Source organism: Phascolarctos cinereus, unplaced genomic scaffold, assembly GCF_003287225.1.
Source record: "Phascolarctos cinereus isolate Bilbo 61053 unplaced genomic scaffold, phaCin_HiC Scaffold_3;HRSCAF=262, whole genome shotgun sequence".
In the NCBI taxonomy this organism is placed as follows: Eukaryota; Metazoa; Chordata; class Mammalia; order Diprotodontia; family Phascolarctidae; genus Phascolarctos; species Phascolarctos cinereus.
The window spans coordinates 35,697,693-35,717,418 of NW_027555736.1; the positions used below are offsets into that span (position 1 = coordinate 35,697,693).

The following is a 19,726-nucleotide window of genomic DNA, read 5'->3' on the forward strand; positions in this document are numbered from 1 at the left end:
TAACTGCTTTGGGCTCTTAGCGTCCAAAGCTAACTCCCCACTTTACAGATGGGTAAACCAAGATGTAGAGATGTCACCCAGGCTAGTGAGAGAGCTGGGATCTGGAACCAGAACCTGTGACTCTGAATTCAGGGCTCTCTCCTCTGCCCTGCGTTGCCTTATTCCATGAACATTCCACCTTTCAAAGTTCACTATGGTAAGGTATGTGGCCTGAGGGATGAGGGAGGTAGGGAAAACCTTACCCTAAGAACTGAGATGATGTAGGATAGAATACATAGCAGGGAAAATGAATCCCTTTCTGTCTTTCCCTCCCTCTTGATCCCTGCCCAGCCCCCTAATCACTGTTGTCAAAAATGTTTGTTAAGCATCTCCTCTGTATCCAGTGACCTATGGGTGACCATGTTATAGTTAATTGGTGACCCAGCTCTGAAGTGGCCTCTAAGTCAAACCCAGTACCTGCCGGGAATGGAGCAGTTTGGGGGCTCAGCAAGCAGACTGGCAACTGTCCTTTCCAGGACCTCCGTTTTTTTTCTTCCCAGGAAAGAGTGACACCCAAGACTGTCTGCTGAGTGCCATATTCACTGTTATTATTGGTGTGATTAATAGTGATGAAATATCAGAGGAAGTAGCTAATTGCCTCAGGGGCCTCAGCCAACTTCCCTAGTCTTTCAATGCAGGAAGAGTGTCTTTTTTAATATGATCACAATAATTATGGTAGTGGTACCTCCCTGAGGAAGTCGGAAGCTGGACCTCTCTGGGAGGTGCTAAGAACCAGGAAGGAAGCAAACGAGGCCTCTCAACAGCCCAACTGGACACTGCAGAGTCTATGCTCTAAGACTGATAGACTGTATTCATAGAAGTAAATCCCTCACAGAAGGATTATTGACTCCTATTTTGTATACACTTCTAATAAGCCAAGTCATCTAGTTTGAGAGCCCACGGCACAGGGTTTTGGAAGCATTTTCATTGAGCAGAAAGACAGAAAAATTATTTTAAGAAAAACATTGGGCATGAATGCTCAAAAAACCCAGTATTCTATAGTCTTTTGGTGTCAAGGCAATCGACGAAGGCACCACCAAAGGCTGGGTGGGACAGTAGAAAGATCTCTGGGTTTGGAGTCAGATCCAGCTGCTGGGTTTTGCCACCGGGTATGTGATTTCACCTCCCCTTCTCTGTCAAAAGAAGCTAGATTACAACAAAGATTTAGAGGGACCTTAGGGGTCCTTTAATCCAACCTCCTTACCTTAGATCAGAGGAACTGGAGGCCCAAAGAGGCTGTGATTTCTACATGGTCACACAGCAAACGGCAGAACTGAGATTCAAGCCTCAGTCTTGGGATGGTAGATCTAGAAGGAACCTCAGGGCTAATTGGTTCACAATGCCCTCCCACCTATCCAATTTACAGTTGATAAAAATGAAGCCCAGAGAAGAGAATTACCCCAGGTCCCGTAGGTGGTAAGCATTTGGTGGTAGGATTTGAACCCAGGCCCTCTGACTCCAAAGCCCATTTTTTCCCCACTGTCCCTTGCTACCTCCCTTAGATGCACACCCGTCTCTCTCTTCCAGCTCTAAACCCAGAATTCAGAACCAAGACTCATTCATTGTGATGGTCCTGAACCACAGATAGGCAGGGATCTGTTAGCAGAAGCCCCAGCACCTATGAACCATAAATTTGGTCCACATCCTTCTCAGCTGTCAAACCAAGGCCTTGGACCTTCAAGGTCCTGCCCAGCTCTAACATTTTGATTCCATTTACAAACTCAGGCTGAATTCTGCTTTAAGAAGTTCAGGAAATATATGATGCATTTTAGAAAGATTTCCATTTCAAATGTTTAAATTTGTTTTTCTCAGCTTTGGCACATAACGAGTTAAGCTTTAGCTATCTGGGAAACTCAGGTATGTGGAACAGCTCAATCCCCTGCCAGGATGTGGGGAGGCTCAGCCCTTCTAGACTCCAAATGAGGGCTGAAGGGAAGAGGAATAAGGGACCAGCAGGACGTGTTTTCTCTCATGGGTCAGTTGAAGGTAACCTCGAAAGCCTAAGCCAAGGGCATGAGCTAGGTCTTTCCTGCCTGGCCTAGGCTGCTCATTGTCCAAATGGAGAAAATTTCAAACCAGAATGGCTCCAGACCCTTACTCTAAACCTGCCCTGAAGTTACAGGTCCCTTATTCCAAAGCAGGAGAGGAAAACAGGGTACCACAAGAGAGTTCATTGAAAGGGAGATAACGTGTGTATAAAAGCGCTTCAAGGGTATGAATTGCTATAGGGATGGAATTTACCAGTCCTGCTAAGGGGTTTATTATTCCTCCTCAACATGTCTACCTAGGCCTTAGCTTCTCCATCTGTAAAATGGGCCAGAAGAACTCTAAGGTCCCTCCCAGTTCTAAACCTATGACCCCAGATAAACTCTAATGCTCCCTTCCAACCCCAGACTAATGATTGATTTTGTTTCTCATTTAGCCATTTAAAAAATGATTGGCTTTTATTGTGAGAATGGTTTGATTGTGAGAGATACTCTGGCCATACTTCTTGAGGGAAAAAAATATAGATTCATTTTAGTACAAGCTCAGATAATAATAGATTGCAGTCACCTGTGGGTTTTTTCTTTTTAACCTAGATAATAATAGATTGCAGTCACCTCTAAGCTTTTCTCTTTTTGACTTAGATGATAGCTAGGGAAAGAACCAGGGTCAGCGAATCAACATTCCATATACTAATTCAATGAAGAATCATAGGTTGTCCAAGCTGAAGGGGACCTTAAAACTTAGAATGTGAAAGAACATAGAATGTCCGAGCTGGAGGGGCCCTAGAACTTGGGTGTCAACACTGCCTGGGATCCCAGAGATCGTCTAGCAGTTCACCTCCCTCATTTTACAGATGAAGAAATGGAGGTCCAGAAGAGTCCTACCACTTAGAACCTAGGCCTTTTGCCTCCATATTTGGTTCCCTTCCCATTACATTTTGACACGTTCCTTGTGGGAGAAGATGGTTTGAGCCTCAGGTCTGGCCTTGTTGGTTCTGGAAAATTTGTAAACTCCTGGGTAAAGTCTAGGGAAGGGATGGATCAGTTGAAGTAGAGACCAGGAGTCCTCCAGGTGGCGGATAATTGAGGGTCTTTATGATTGAAGTCCTGTGATTGCCTCAACCTGGAAGGGTTTCAGGTCTTTTGTTCCTCTCTCTTGACCTTGAGGACGTGTTCCTAGTGGGAAGGGAAGAGCCCATAGGGACGCTGCAGTAGCTGGAGACAGTCTTGGACAGTGGCTGGAGTTCTTGATGCTTCTCCCAGAGCTGGGATGGTGTTTTATAAACACAAGGGCCCTTGCCTGACTTCCATCACCCCTCTCTCTTCTATCTCCTACACCTTCCCACTAATCTTTTGACTTGTGTCACTTTAAAATTAATCTTAGGTTTTTGAACAGACTTCCTCCTGGAGGTACTATACAGGCTCGAAAACTCAGTTTGAATCCACTGCGTCTGAAAGGATTAAGACAGAATGTTCAGAGAAGGTAACTCAGCCCACGGTCTGTCCTCTCCCCACCCCTACCAGCAAGCCTTTGGAAAAGGGAAGGGACGGTGGATTGGTCTGGTCCTGTGGGCATCAGAAAGGAGGATGACTAGGCTGGTTCAGAGGCTGCAAATGAAGGCCTTGGGGTTGTTTTGTTTGGAGAAAAGAAGACATGTCTTCAAGTATTTGGGTTGTTGTTGTGTAGGGAAAGGGTTAGGCTTTACCTGTTGGCCTCCCAGCTATGGAAGTTATACAAATGCCTATTTTAATTCCTCATAAGAAAAAGCTTCATAAAAATGAGAACCATCCAAAAGTGACAAGAGGTAGCGAGCCGCAACTTGGAGTCCCTCAGGCACTAGGGAGTTCCTCATTCCTGAAGGTCTTCAAGACATGCCTGGATGGCCAGGGCTGTTTTACACCAGATTCCAGCTCCAAAAAGGGTTGGGCTAATCACCCCTGAAGGACTGACTCTGGACTGTTCCTGAGGCTCGATGCCCTGCTGTGTTGCCGGGCCTCTGGTAACCCCAGGCACCAACAGGTCCTTTGGTGTGCATCACTGGGGATGAAGGATGGTCAGTGACCTTGTCTTCTCTTCCACCAGAGGTTTGAAGTCTGCCTGAGATGGGGAGATGACGAAAGCATGCCAAGGGCAGGGGTGTTCTCAGCCCTGGAAGGTCTTGTGGGTGGTCCTGGGTCAGCATCCCTGTGGAATCCCTTGCTGTCCCCAAGAACACGTTGAAGACTCCATAGGAGACAATGTGGACCATTTAGAAGATTCTAAAGGAGGCTGGAAACCACTCCCATGTACTCCTAGGTGGCTGGGGTGTGGAAGTGGCAAAGTCAACCAAGAGCATTGCTAGGTCAACAACTTTGGAGAAAGGGAGCAAAAAAGGCACTGGGCAGAGGCAGAGTACGTGGAACGGCTGGGGGTCCAGGATGGAAGCCAAGGAATTCTTTTTTTGTTTGTTTGTTTTTGTTTTTGTTTTTTGGTGAGGCAATTGGGGTTAAGTGACTTGCCCAGGGTCACACAGCTAGTAAGTGTTAAGTGTCTGAGGCTGGATTTGAACTCAGGTCCTCCTGACTCCAAGGCCAGAGCTCTATTCGCTGCGCCGAAGCCAAGGAATTCTTGAGCCAGATAGTACCACTGTGAAGCTGCACCCCTTCTTCCCATGCCCAGGGCCCCAGGCAGGCCTTTCTCTTCATTTCGGCTGGTGAAACCAAGAAGCTTGGAGCAGAGATCAATCAATGATCCTCTATTAAGTGTCCACTATGTGCCAGGCATTGCTGGAGGTGCTAGGGATAGGAAGATAAAAATGAAACACTTTTTGCCTTCAGGAAACTCTCATTCTGTTGGAATGGTGTCATTGTGGTGCCAGCCCTGCCTGCCCGTGGAAGAGTCCCCTTCTGCCCCTAGGGATTATGCCAGCTGTTCTGGTTCCAGCCGGGGATGGCAGACACTTTGGGAAGAGTCCTGGTTGACTTTGGGGTCAGGGCGCTTGGGTTTGGTTCCTAGCTCAGCCACTCGCTGCTTCCCCTCAGTTTCCTCCTCTGTAAAATGAAGAAGACAGACCAGTTGATGACGCACGTGCCTCCCAGCTCTAGATTTCCTGGCAGATTTCTGCTGCAGGATTTCCAAACAGAATCAAGGACTCCAGTCTCTAGCACCACCTTCAATGTCAAGAGGACAGTGTGCCCTTTGGGCTTGACGTCAAGAGCCTGAGCTTCATTCTCAGCTCAGGCACCTCTGGGTCGTGTGACCTTGGTTAAGTGACTTCCTTGGCTTCATCATCTACAAAATGGAGATAATTAACTGGATGTTCCCTCCTCCGCACAGGTCGTTGTGGGGTGAGGTGGGGGAGGGAAATGCTTTGTGAATTTGAGTCCAATAGAAATGAGAGTGATTGTTATTCCAGTCACCCCTGAGAGAGGCGGACGGGCCTTGGAGTTAGGGTCTTGGGATGTGGGACAACAGGATGGCCTTCAAGGAGGGGAATGAACGGTCACTGCGGGAGAATGGCTTTTGCCCTCTCCTTACCGTCCCCCTGGCCTGGGCCCTGCCTTAAACTCCCCACCCAGCCCCTTGTCAGAGATGGAATAATGGAGCTCACATAAGGTGGGAAATATCATGGTGGTTGTTTCAAATCTGGGTTTTGCCATGTTAGAGAGACCCAGTCAGGTTGAGTCACTAGGGATTTATTAAGCATTTACTATGTGCCAAGCACTGTGCTGAGCTTTGGAGGTACAAAGAAAGGCAAGAACATAGAACCTGCCCTCAGGAAGTCCACAGTCCAATGGGAAAGGCAACATACAAAGACTGTGTACAAACAGATGAGGGAAGGGACCAGCATTCATGGGGTTCAGGATAGCAGAGACATAAAGGGAGCCAGGGAAGCCAGGAGGCAGAAATGAGGGCAAGAGCAGGCAGAATGGTGTGCTTGTTGCTTTGGGCCCGGCCATCTCGGTAGTATCCTTCTTGGGAACTTGTCAATTCAAACCTTAGAGCATTGAATATCAGAGCTGGAAGGGATATGAGAACGGAGACCAGACAACAGAGAATGTCAGAGATGGGAAAGACCGACCGCATCATCTTATTTTTATAAGAAAGGAAATTGAGGTGCCCGGATGAGAAGGGACTTAGCTGAGGTCACGGCATAGGAGTCTATGGCCAAGGGAGGACTGGAACTCACATCTTCTGACTCCCAGGCCAGGGCTCTTTCCACAACACATCCCAGAGGTTCCTTTGTCTCCATAGTTTCTTACTTTCTCTTTCTCTTTCTTTTCGGGGGCCCAGCATCCTGCCTGCCCATCAGCATCTCTCCAAAGAGTCCCTCAACAATGCCTTGGATAACCTGTACCTTGAGAGGGCAGAGGATAAAGAGGAAGTCTCTGCAGGTAAGTGATTACTGAGATACTTTGCGCACTTTGAACTCTGGGCATGTGTCCATATTGAGGTCATTAGCAACATGTATTAGTCATCAGAAAGCCCTGGGTTCAATTCTCAGCTTTATAGAAACAAGCTTTGAGGCCCTGGGCCTCAGTGTTACCATCTGTAAATAAAAGGTTGGACCCATTGGCTTCTAAGGCTCCTTGTAAAGCTAAATCCAGGATTCTATGATCCTAAGATGAGAAGACAGAAGCATGTACAGAAAGGAGGCAGAAAGGAGAACCAAGAGAGTGTGGAATCTTGGAAGACTGAGGGGAAAGATTTTTGAAGAAGGTTTGCCCGCCCCCACCCCACTCCAGCCTCCCTGCCTCACCTTATTGCAGACTAATTCCCTTTGCACACTCTGTGTTCCAGCCAAACTGGACCACCAGATCCTTAATCTCCCTCAGCTGGCTTGGTGCCTTTGGGCACAACTTTTCCTAGAGCTCTGTCTCTTACTTTAAGACCTAACCCAGCTGCCACCTCCCCCATGAAGCCTTTTAGGATCTCCCAGCTGAAAGGGACTTTTCCTTTCTCACATTTCTTAGGAGGTTTTGTCTGGATATCTTCTTTGCCTCCATCATGTTTCGTTTTACACGGGGATCATTTATATGCATATTATTGTAATTCTTGGAGTATTGTTACTATGGTCTGAACCTGTGATGTAATCACTGTAGGAAACATACCCACAAGTTAGCATCTTGGAGGCTTGCCCAGGACACTAGAGCTTAAGTGACTGGGCAAGCCCTGAACCCAGGTCTCCTGGACTCTAAGGCTGGCCCCTTCTCCACTCTCCCATGATACTTCTCCATCTTGTGCAGACAAATGCTGGGTTAGCATCTGCTGAATTTAATAATAATCATGAGATATAATAAGCATACATTTATATGAATGAATGAAAAAACATTTAGTAAGCATTTACTGTGCGCCAGGCACCGTGCTGCGTGTTTGGGCTCAGGGAGGGTTTGCAAGTACGGAAGACATCTAGTCCTAGCTTTCAGGAAACTTCCCCTCTGATTGGGGCTTGAGGCACATGCAGGGGAGTGTTGGCTGGGGAAGTCTGGGAGATGGTGGGTGGAAAGATGGGCACAGTGGATTGACACGTCTTTCGCTAGAGTAATGGCCGTGTTGATTTGATTGTTGGAAGATGTGAAGGGTCTGGGGAGGGTGAGTCGGGGCAGGGGCGTAACAGGCTGTTGTGGGCTCTCTCCTCAGTCGGGATGGCCTGGCCCGCGGCAAGGTCGGTGAAGCCAAGTGGTAAAAGTGAGATAACCACATAAACACACAGGCAGCCCTCCCCCTCACTTAGTTATTCCCAAAGTCAGATCTCCGAAATATAGAATGAGGGGGGTGAGCTAGTTTTGGTACCCCTGGTTTCTTTGACAGTTTATACAGTTCAAGTTCCCTGGATGTTTGCTAGTGTAGTATAGCACTGTAGTATTTATCAAGGAGGCAGTGCAAGTATTATTAACCCCATTTTACAGATGGGGAAACTGAGGCTCAGAGAGTTGAAATGGTTTGCCAAGATCACATAGCTTTTTTTTTTAAGGCAGTGGGATTAAGTGACTTGCCCAGGGTCACATAGCTTGTAAGTGTTATGTGTCTGAGGTCGCATTTGAACTCATGTCCTCCTGAATCCAGGGCCGGTGTTCTATCCACTGCACCACCTAGCTGCCCCCCTTCCCCCCCCCAGTCATCTAGCTTTTGAAATGAATTTAATCAGATGAAAAGAATCTGGCAGGAGAGATGCTGGAGGTGAGGGACTGGAGGCGAGACTCCTGTAGCTTATACAACAACAACAGCTGCTAGCGTTTATCTAGTGCTCTACGGTTTGCAAACACTTTACAGGGAAAAAAATGAGCTACATGGTATAATGGTCAGAGATTTGAAGCTGGAGTCAAGAAAACCTGGGTTCAAATGTGACCGTAGACATTTATGAGCTGTTTGACCCCGGGCAAGTCATCTAACTGCTGTCTTTGCTAAACCTTGAAGTGTACATGTGTATATTTACACACACACACACACACACACACACACACACACACACACACATACACATATATAGTGTGTGTGTATATAGATATCTATATGGGCAGCTAGGTGGTACAGTGAACAGAGTGCTGGGCCTGGAGTCAGGAAGACCTGAGTTCAAATCCAGCCTCAGATACATGCTAGCTGTGTGACCCTGAGCAAGTAACTTAACCCTGTTTACCTCAGTTTCCTCATCTGTAAAATGAGCTGCAAAAGGAAATGACAACCCAATCCAGTATCTTTGCCAAGAAAACCCCAAATGGGATCCTGAAGAGTTGGACATGACTGAACAATAATATAGTTTATACATGCATATAAATACATAACACACACATGCAGGCATACATGTAAATGGTAGCTATTATTACTTTTTCCACATCATGTGATCCTCACAACAGCTCTAGGAGGCAAGTGCTATTACTGCCTCCATTTTACAGATGAGGAAACAGGCAGAGAGCTGTTGGCTTGTGCTTTGGGGAGGAAGGAGAGAAGGAAGAGTTAAAGATGGGGGGACTGGGAAGAAGGTGGTGCCGTCTACCGAGAGGGGGAAATTGGAAGTAAAAGCTAGGGAAGGAGGGGAAGGGGAGAGATGATAAAGCCAACCCATGTTGAGTCTGGAGTTTGGGTAGAACCCTCATTAAGTCCTTTGGGGTCAGTGGTGGGTAGCACAGAGGTTGGTAAGACGTGAGTGTGAGCATAGCAGGGCACAAGACCCTCCAGCAGCAGTAGCAGGGCAAGGGGGGGATCATGGGGTCCTATATGAAGATGTACACAAGGCCCTCCCATTCTCACTCCTAACCTGTCCCTCAGATAATCCCATAGGGAAGTTGAGTAGAACAGCTGTTGCCTTGGGAATAATCATGGAAGCTTGCCTTCCTCTACTAACTCATGCCAGTGCTTGGGCCAAAGCCCCATTGGCCCTGTGCTTGTTCCAGATTTGGGTCCTAGGAAGGTATTGGGAGAAGCGTCCTAGAGGTAGCCAAGAATCTGAGTTTAGAGGTCAGTGCTGTGATATTGCCCATAACAGCAATTCCTAACCTGGGGCCCATGAATTTGGTTTTTAAGAAAAAATATTTTGAGAATTTTGTTTAAATATAATTGGTTTCCTTTGTGTTTTATTTTGCGCATTGAAAAACATGGTGTAGAGAAAGAGTCCCATAGCCTTCTGTAAGCAGACAAGGGGCTCCATGGCACAGAAAAGGGGAAAAGCCAGGCCACAGAGAGAGAGATGGGGCTGAGAAGAACTCCAAGCTTAGAGTCATAGATTTGAGTTTAGATCTCCTCTGCAGTTTGACATCTGGGATGTGACAACCAATGAGACAGTAGCTGGAAAGCACTTAGCACAGTGCCCAACACATTCTTCCCTCCCTGAGCAAGTCATTTTATCTTTCTGGGCCTCAGTTTCCAAATCTGTAAAATGAAGGGATTGGACAAGTGAGTCCCTTGTTTGAAAGCCTCTGGCAGTCTCTTTTGGATTTGATCCTGTCCTTATAGCTAATTAGGTGCAAAGCAAGAAGGAGTGAGTCCTAGGAGATGGAAAGGTGTGGCAAGACAGCAGACTTGGGAGTGGGAGGAGGTGGAGGAGCCAGGCATTCTGCTTCACTCCCTCTAGTCCAAGTGGATTTTCTCCTGGCCAGATTTCAGAGTGTTGTATGAAGGTGCAGTTGGGTAACGTGAGGGAAGGGCTGAGCCCAGCGCAGCTCCTCACTTGGCTATGTGGTATCCCTGGGGCATCCTGTAGCCTGGCAAAGCTGATTCTGCTCTGCTGTGCCAGCTTATCGCCCTTGGAATCTCTGAGGCTCCATTTCCAAGATTACATCTCTGAACCTCTGCCAGTTCCCAGGGTGGAGATGAAGGGAGGCACTGCCCCTGAGAACAAACTGGTTTGAGAGGTGAGAGTTGAAAGGTTTTGTGGTCAGGATCTAAGAATCGGGCAGACCTCTACCGTTGGAATTTTTCAGGGCCTATACACAGTGGACAAAAAAGACTTGAGTCTCTACAAGGCCCCTGGAACAATGTAAATATATTAGCTGGGAGGGACAAATCATCAAGCTGTTGTTACCCAGTGACACATTAATGCAATTAAATTTATTTAGATTAGCTTTTACCTGACAGGGCCCTAAGGGAGCTGGACTGAGGAAATAGGAGGCAAAGTTCCTGGTGGGCTCATGGACTCACACATTCAGAGCTGGAAGGGCCTTTAAAGGCCTATCTGACCAAAACCTGAAAGCAATTCCTCTTACAGCATACCTTTACAGCATTTTCTTGAAGACCACCAGTGATGGGGAGCCCACTATCCTTCTGAAACAGCCCATTCTGGTTCAGGGAAGCTCACATTGTGAGGACAGTTTTCCTTCTATCCAGCCTCAGCTTACCTCTTTGTAACTTTCATCCACTGCTCCTTGGATCCACCCAAGTCTTCTCCTTCTTCCACATGACAGACCTTCAGATATTTGAAAACAAATCTTGTATTTGCTCTGAAGTTCTTTCTACCTATCAGAGATAAGATGGATCCATGAACAATACAAGATCATGAGTGATTCAGATCATCAATGACTAGGGGGTCTCATTATTGGCTGAGACGGTCAGGAAAGGCTCTCCAGTGGTGTGACTTGAGCTGGACCTTGAAGGATGAGTAGGATTTAGAAGGGGGTTATTAGCACTCTGATCACCACTGTATGTGTCTCCATTGGACTGGATGGCTTTGGATAGCCCTTCCAATTCCCATGTGCTCTGCTTCTTAAGCTAGAAAGAACTCCAAACAAACATGAAGAAAGGTCAGGGGGATCTCAGAAGTTACCTAGACCAGCACTTCTATCTTTATGGATAAAAAAACTGAAGGACAGAAGGACAGTGACTACTCAAAGTCACATGGGCAGAACAGTTCTAAATTAAATAGACAGTACATCCACATATTTGTTGAGAGGACAGAAGTCAATTGCCTCAGACAACAGCCACTTTGATCTTCTTGCCAAACAGGGAGATATGGCTTCCAAGGGCAATGTCAGTTGAGAGAATATACTAACTTGTAAAATATTTCAGAGGAATTTTATTGGCGGTTATGAGGAGTATTGTATCACAAAATAGTGAAAAGCAATAGGAGAGAAAAGAACTTGAGAAAGTTTGGTGTGAGAACCCACTAGGGCAGATGGTACCAAGAAGGCTTGAGGGGGAGAAGAAGCAAAAGGACAAAAACAAGGAAACAGTGAGCTAAATCTGCCTGTGCTTTTATAACAAGCTATTCTCATCATTGATGTGTCAGGAGTGACCCATTTGGACCCAACGCTTCAGTCCTTGATGTGCCATGTGAGGAAGGAGAAATGGGATGAAAGAAGATGAATGTGGAAAAAGTAACTTTATCTTATCAAGGACACAAAAGACATCTGTGTTATAGGCAACATGGTTTGAGCATTGAGGCATTAATTTTTAAGATATCTGAAAGAGGAATGACTGAGTGATTGGAAAAAACCACAGTTGTTGTAATTACCCACACTCCAAAGTGATACCAAGGTGATACCACCCCCCAAAAACGCCGAGGGCATCAACAATTATTGACTCATGCAGCTGCTTTGTCATCTCTATAAAATTATCAGACAACCAAGAAACATTTATTAAGCACCTACTATGTATCAGGAACTATGCTAAGCATTAGGGATACAGAGATTAAAAATGAAATAGTCCCTGACCTCAAGGAGCTTACTAAGGGAAACAAGGGCTAAATAGATAGATCTACACAAAACTTATGCACATATACATATATATGTGTACATATGTGTGTATAAATATATATATATATATATATTTATATGAAAAGCCAAGAGTATTGATTAAATTAATTAGTATTGTGAATTGCAAATGAGTCCTCAATCAATGTGAAAGAATCACAAGAACTTTGGAGTCACGGAATGAAAGTAGATGTCACATGGGAAACATCTTGTGATTGGTTAAAGAGAATAGGTCATGCCCTGTGGGACCATGTATACCAACCACAAGCTAGTTTGGAACCAGTCAGTACCTACTGGGATAAGACTCCAAATTCAGGAGCTGAGGATTCCAGGCCCCTGAGAGAGACTATGTCTTGGGAGAAAGAGAGAGTCCCTCTCTGTCCTACTGCCCCTCATTGACCAGGTTATTGGAGATGAATGAATGAGGAGACAATGGAGCCAGCTGGAAGTAGAAAGACTCCTGCTGAGGGCCAACAAGAGGCTGCCTGTGGAAAGGTACGAGATGACCCAATAATGGAATTGACCAGATTATGACCTGGTGAACTTTTTGAAGGCTAGAAGACCCAGATGCCCCATCAGCATTGTTAACTGAGCCTTTGATGAAAACATTGTAAGATCCCAGGTGGGTGTTCCAAATGATATTATACAGCAGACTTGGAGTCAAGAAGACCTGAGTTTGAATCCTTCCGCTGTCACTCACGAGCTGTGTGATCCTGGGCTGGTCACTTCATTTCTCTGGACCTCGGTTTCCTCATTTGTAAAATGAAGGGCTTGGACTCACCGACCTCTAAGGTCCCTTCCAGCTCTGCATCTAGCATCCTATGATTTTTGCAGTCATACAATAATAATTGCTAGCATTTATATAGTATTTTAAGATTTGCGAAGTCCTTTATAAATAAGGTTTTATTCTCGCAATAACCTGGGAGGTAGGCACTGTTATTCTTCTTATTCTACATGTGAGGAAACAGAGGCAAGCAGAAGTCAAGTGACTTGCCTAGAGTCACACAGCTAGCAATTGTTGGAGACCATATTTCCATTCAGTTCTTGACTCCAGGCCCATCATTTTATCCATCCCATTGCATCACTTAACAGCCTCCTCAGTAACTGGAAAATGTAGAGAATCCCAGATCTCCTGTTCTTATTGTTTGTTGATTTTTTAAAAATTGACTTGATAGTACAAAATACAGCCTTAAAGGCTTGTCCTCCATGCATATACTATGATTGCACAAGATTGCTCGACATGTGCAGAAGTCATTTTATTCAACAGTCTTCTACATATCAACCTGAAGCAAGCTATAAAGTAGGGAGACATGTATTTACTAATGGTGTAAGTTACTGTCATCGAGCAGGTCTTCCCCAAAGTCCAAATGGAAAAGGAGTTTCCTATAGATGGAGAGATCCTCCAGATGTTCTTGTTTACAGATGTCATCGGGCCAATTACATTAAGGCCCACAGCATCAAAGAACCCCCTTGTACAGATCTACAATCACTCTGTTGAACTTGGCCACATGAGCTAAATAGAAAAAACCAAAATGGATGAAGAATGTCAAATGTCTAGATTGAAACATGCAGTGGGAAGAGCAAGTCATCAAAATGGTCCATCAAATACATGAGTCTTGGACAAGTTCTGAAAAAGGACGATGGGCTGGATGCAAATCAAGTTGACAGAATTGACTGGGAGAATGAGAGCAGGCTGGATTGAGTTTAGGAAATACTGTCAGGATTTTGGTATTGTGAGCTGAGCCTTGGCACAAAAAGTTGCTTTTCTAATACTTGCTTTCTTTTGGTGATGTGGATTCGAGTCACGGGCAATGAACTTCTAACTATAATAATTACGGTCAATGAAAAGTGCAACGGAGAGAACCCACGTTAGCATAAGTAGGCTTGCCCCCATTAGCAAAGACAATTTGTACTCAGAACATGATTTTTATTTATCTTAATATATTTTATTATATTTAAAGTTTATTTCATAACTTACTTAGATTTCCCTCTATGTCTCCTCTACTTCATTGCCAGAGAACCATCATCTATAACAAAGGATTTTTTTTTCAAAATTTAAAAAAAAGAGGAAGAAGAGAAAAAAATTTAAGCAAAAGTGACCAACACATCGGAAAAAGTCAGACGTTCTATGCAATGCTCCACGGCTCTGCAAAGTAGTAGGGGGAAGTGCCTTCTCATAGCTCGTGTGGGAGGAAGCTTCTTCTTTGTAACTTTGCAACATTCAGTTTTGAACATTTGTTCTATTTACATTGTTGCAGCCATTGCAGACATTGTTTCCCTGGTTCTGCTTACTTCATTTTGCATCAGCGGGTGTAAGTCTTTCCCTGCTTCTCTAGTCTCACGATACTTGTCATTTCTTTCAGCTCAGTGAGACTCTGTGACATTCAAGGACAACACTTTGTTTAACCATTTCCTGACTGCTGTGATACCAAGGAGAACTTTTGCTCAAAAAGTAACTTTAAAAAAGCGAGGACCAGCAGATGGAAACCCAAGTGCTGCTCTGGTACCCAGAGACTGTTCAAAGTGTCACAGCATCATAGATTTAGGGCTGGAAAAGCCCTCAGAAGCCACTTAGTCCGCCTGCTTCACTTTGCAGATGAGGCGGGAAAGTGATTTGCCCAGGGTTACTAATACAGTAAGCATCAAAGATGAGATTTGAACCCAGATCCTTTGATTCTAGAGACGGTGCTCTTGCCTATGCTCTGAGTAGACAGTTCCCTATGTGGAGGATTCATGGAAGGAGAAGGACAAGAACCACCCAGGAGAAGAAGGGTTGCCATATGTACTATAGAGCTTCCCCATGGACGAGATTATAGACCCACTGTGGAATATGAGATTGACTTCTTGGCTTCTCCCTCCTTAGCCCCCACCTTTAGCCTATTCCTTCCCTTTTGGACTGTTCTTTGGGTTCACAGAGGCAGCCTGGCCCTGCCATATACTAGGTGGGTGACCATGGGCAAGTGACCTAATTTTTCAGACCCTCAGTTTCCTCATCTGTAAAATAGGATGAATAATAAGGATGGCATTAAGTGGCCTCTTGGAGTTGTGATGAAGAAAGAGCTGTAAGAATGGCAGTTATTGTAGTTAGCAGGTTTTTGTTGGGGAGCAGGGAAGGGAGAAGGCAAAGTTCCTTGGGTCAGGGGAGGGTCGCCTGGCTGGGTCACCGTTCCCCAGGGAACAGGATCCGTTCCTGGGGTATGGCCCTCACTTAGAGAGGCAAGCTGACCAAATGGCTGAGCTCCATGGGTTCTGTCCCAGGGGAACCCGGACCACAGTGGAGCCATTATGACCCCCTCACAAAGGAGGTCTTTGTGCCCAGTAGAGAGACAGATTTTTTTTCCATCACTTTTGAAGTAGAGCAAAGACTGACAAGTAGGTAACTTCCTATAAAGTAGCAAGGTCCTCAAGCCAGAATGTGAGGTCGTGAAGGTGGAAGAGTTTTAGAGAAGAGGGGGCTCTGCAAATAGAGCTACCACAGATTTTGCCTTTGTGGGATCACTGATTTTGGAACTGGAAGGAACACCAAGTTCAGCCTTCTTTCTACTGCACCCCACTCTTGGGCCTGGGGACTTCCCTTACCCTGGCCTCGGGTCAATGCCAGGGGAGAAGGTGACCTCCTCAGGGATTCCCTCCAGTTGTCCCCTGGCTTCTCTGGGTCCCCTAGTACTGTGTCTCACAAGGAGGGCAGCCTCCTACGCTCCTCATTTTCTTCCCTTCCTCCAAACTTAGCTGGAGTCTGTTCCCTTGGGGCCCTGCTATCTATGTGGGAATAGGGTCTAATAGTTCAGTCAGATTTTATTGTTGTTGCTGAGTCATTTTTCAGTCATTTGGGGTTTTCTTGGCAAAGATATGGTTTGCCGTTTCCATCTCCATCTCATTTTAAAGATGAGGAAACTGAGGCAAACATGGTTAAGTGACTTGCCCAGGGTCACACAGCTAGAAAGTGTCTGAGGCTGGATTTGGGTCTTCCTGACTCCAAACCTGGTGTTCTAACCACTGTACCACCTGGCTGACTTTTTAATCAGTCAAATTAAAGTGTCCCCATTCAAATGCTAGCTCCTTAACATATTACCTCTGCTGGGTAGTACAGATGCAGGGCAGTTTAAAAGAGTGACCTTAGGGTTTCTAGTATATCTAGACTATTGGGAGGTATCTGATAGGATTCACTCAAGAGTCTAAAACTGTGAATGGCTGAAGATTCCCCTACGCTCTGCCCCCAACAGTCCCCCTTTGGAGTTACAGACCCATTTGGGATGTCATAGTTTAAGAAGGACACTGGCACACTGGTTACAGTCCAGAAGAGGGTAACAAGGGAAGCAAAGGGCCTCATGATCCTTTGCTATATGAAGACCACCTGAAGGAAATGAGTATGTTTAACCAGGAGACGGGAAACTTTAGTGAGTAGCAGGACAGAGATCTTTTAAGTATTTGAAGGGCTGCCACACTGGGGAGCAACTGATCTCATTCCACTTGGCCCCAGAGGGGAGGTCTAAGAGCTATGGGTGGAAGCTGAACAGGATCAAATCAGGCCTAAAAACCTGAGCTTTCCAAGAGTGGAACGGGTGCTCCAGGAGGTTATGGCTGAGTCTTCAGTAGAGGCAAAGCCTCAAGCCAAGGCTGGTTAGATGGCCACGGAGAGTTCTTCATGTCCTGAGGTTCTCCAACAGTTAGAGAATGTCAAGTGTTGGCAATAGGTTGGTAGAGGTGACATTTTGGAGTTCGTTCCTTAAATCCCACCACAAAGATGGCTTTCTATCCTCTCAGAGCAGCACAAGAGCAATCCTGGGCCCAGGGCTGCTGTCTGCACAGAATTATTGGTGGTTTGGAGCTCCGAGAGGCCTTAGAGGCCATCGAGGCCAACCCCCTCCCATTCTACAGACGAAGATACTGAGACCCAAGAGGGTACATTCAGGGTCACACAGCTAGCAAGTGTCTGAGACAGGGTCTGAACTCCCTGACTCCAAATCCACCATCTTACCCACTACCATCTACACTTCCCCACCTTCCTAGGATCATGGAATTTTAGAGCTACAATGAACCTTACTGATCGTTTAGTCCAACTCTCTTGTTTTACAAAAGGGGAAACTGAGGTGCAAAGACATGACTGACTCATATCCATATGTTATGTAGTCTTGGAGTCAGAAGATCCAAGTTGGGGGCCTGGGTCTGTCACTTCCTGGTTTCTGATCTTAGGCAAGTCGCTTTGTTCATTCATTCAATTCAACAAATATTTGTCAAGCACCTACTATGTTAGGCACTGTACTAGGTGCTAGGATTACAGAGACAAATATTAAAATACTCCCTAGAGAGGTGATATTCCCACAGAATAGATGGGAATGAAGGCGCTGAGCAGCATGTGCTTACTAAGCACATAATGTGTGCCTAGGCAGTATGGTAAGTGCTGAAGGGACAAAGGCTCTAACTCCTTCAGTCAAAGAGCTTACATTCTGTCAGGGGAGACAATATGGACACACACACACTGCCCCCCGCCACATATATACACATACACTTATGCATGTGTGCACATACACAGACACACAGAGATACACACATATACACATGTATGCAGAATAAACATAGAGTAAATACAAGCTGAAGGAGGGTGTGGTCAGACAAGATTCCATCTCAGGTAGGAGATGGCCCATGAGAAGTCTTCAAGTCACCAGAATCTTGAAGAGGCAGAGATGGAGGAGTGTATCCCAGACATACCAGAGACACCATGCAAAGACTCACACGTGGGAGATGGAATATCGTGCGTGGAAAACTGACTCCGTTTCCTCATTTGTAAAATGAAGGGAGGAGCAGCTAGGTGGCACAGTGGATAGAGCACCAGCCCTGAAGTCAGGAGGACCTGAGTTCAAATCTGTCCTCAGACCAAACGCTTGACACTTACTAGCTGTGTGACCCTGGACAATTCACTTAACCCCAAATGCCTAAAAAATAAAAAAAAAAGAAAAAAAAAGAAAAGAAAAAAGAAACTGCATTGTAAAATGAAGGGGCTGGGCCGGATGATTTCCAAGGCCTCTTCCAGCTCTGACATTCTGTGATTCAGGATTGTCAGCTCCTAGAAAGCAGGAGCTATGTTTTCCTCTTCCTTCCCAACAGTACCTGGTACAGGGTTGCTTGCTACTGAGAGGAAGAAAGAAGTGATTGTGAATGCATGGAACTTGCCATGAATAAGACTGATCCTTCCTTGTCTGCTCAAGGCTTCTTTCACGTCTTCAAGGATCACAGATTTAGACCTAGAAAGGGTTATAGACAGGATATAGCCAGAGCATTAACTCAGAAGCCAACCAGACCAGCTCTCTGCCTCTTCCTCACCCCTCCTGTAGAAAAAGAGCTGAAGCTCAGAGAGGTTGAGTGTTTTACCCAATATCTCACAAGTACTACGTGAGAGAGCCAGGACTTGAACCCAAGACCTCTGCTTTTGAATCTCCTGCTCTTTTTGAGTGTGATTCCACGGGGGAGGGCTCCTGGGGCCTCATCACCCAGGAGAAGTGTTCTCCAAGGGAGATTTTTTTCAAGGCCTAAGAATGACCTTTACCCCAGTGAGAGCTCCAACTGTTCCAGCCTGAACAATGCATCCCATTCTCCCCACAACAACTCAGGCTTCTTTCCCACAGATTTAAAAAACAAAACCAAACCCACAAACCCAAAATACATGAGGGTTTTTTTTTTCATCTGCTGACATATTTCCCTTCTTTCCTCCCCATTGGGAATAGCTTCCTCTGGTCACTGAGTCTTTTTTATTTCAGGGCCTTAGAAACCGTTCCTGGTACTCCAAATTGCCCTGGTGCATAATGAGTAGATTGATAAAGTGCCACCGAGAGGAGGAGAGAGGAGAGATGGTGTGGGGGAAGGGGGGGAGGGAGGAAGAGGAGGGAGACTAACCCTCCCTTTCAAGGGAGCACAATGAGTAAGCCGTGGCTTCAGGCCAAGCAAAGATCAAAAGTCTAACTGAGATCGAGGCAGCAGGGCCTCAGGACCAAGCCTCGCTCTGCCTCTTGGCATTTATGTGACCTCAGGTCATCTCCCTTGACCTCTGCGGGCCTTGGTTGCCTCTTCTCTAGAACCAGGACACTGGATCACATGATCTCTAAGGTTCCTTGTAATGTGCGTCTCTGCGGGCGATTGGCTCGCAGAGTCTGATTCTCCCGATCATCGTCCGTAGTGTTGGCTTGTTGGGGGCCGTAGGGGGAAGCTAAGAAGATGTTGCTTCAGTATTGGCTCTGTTGGTTTGTGGTGTCATCAGATGTGCTCTTGGTTGGAATGAGAGGCAGTTGAAGTAGAAATATAGGGGTCCTTGGGACTCTATCTGATCCCCTGTACCTGCATTCATGAGGCAGAGCCTGGCTGGTTCTGTTCACTCTACATTAGTGCATACAAGTCTTCCCAGGTTTCTCTGTAGCCATCCCTTTCACCATTTCTTACAGCACAATTCCATATACCATATGGAATTCCACATGGCATTCCATCACATTCATATGCCAGAATTTGGTCAGCCATGCCCCAATTGATTCATGCCTTTAGTTTCTTATCTT

At 45.9% G+C, this 19,726-nt stretch overlaps 1 protein-coding gene across 1 annotated transcript in view; it reads left to right on the plus strand.

The window, feature by feature from the left end:
* The window catches only part of ACSBG1 (acyl-CoA synthetase bubblegum family member 1), a 110,061-nt gene that overhangs the window by 53,340 nt on the left and 36,995 nt on the right, over window positions 1–19,726 (plus strand). The window contains exon 2 of the mRNA XM_020975980.2: window positions 6,298–6,398. Within this exon, the coding sequence (XP_020831639.1) occupies window positions 6,298–6,398 (101 nt within the window). The remainder of the gene's footprint in view (window positions 1–6,297; window positions 6,399–19,726) is intronic.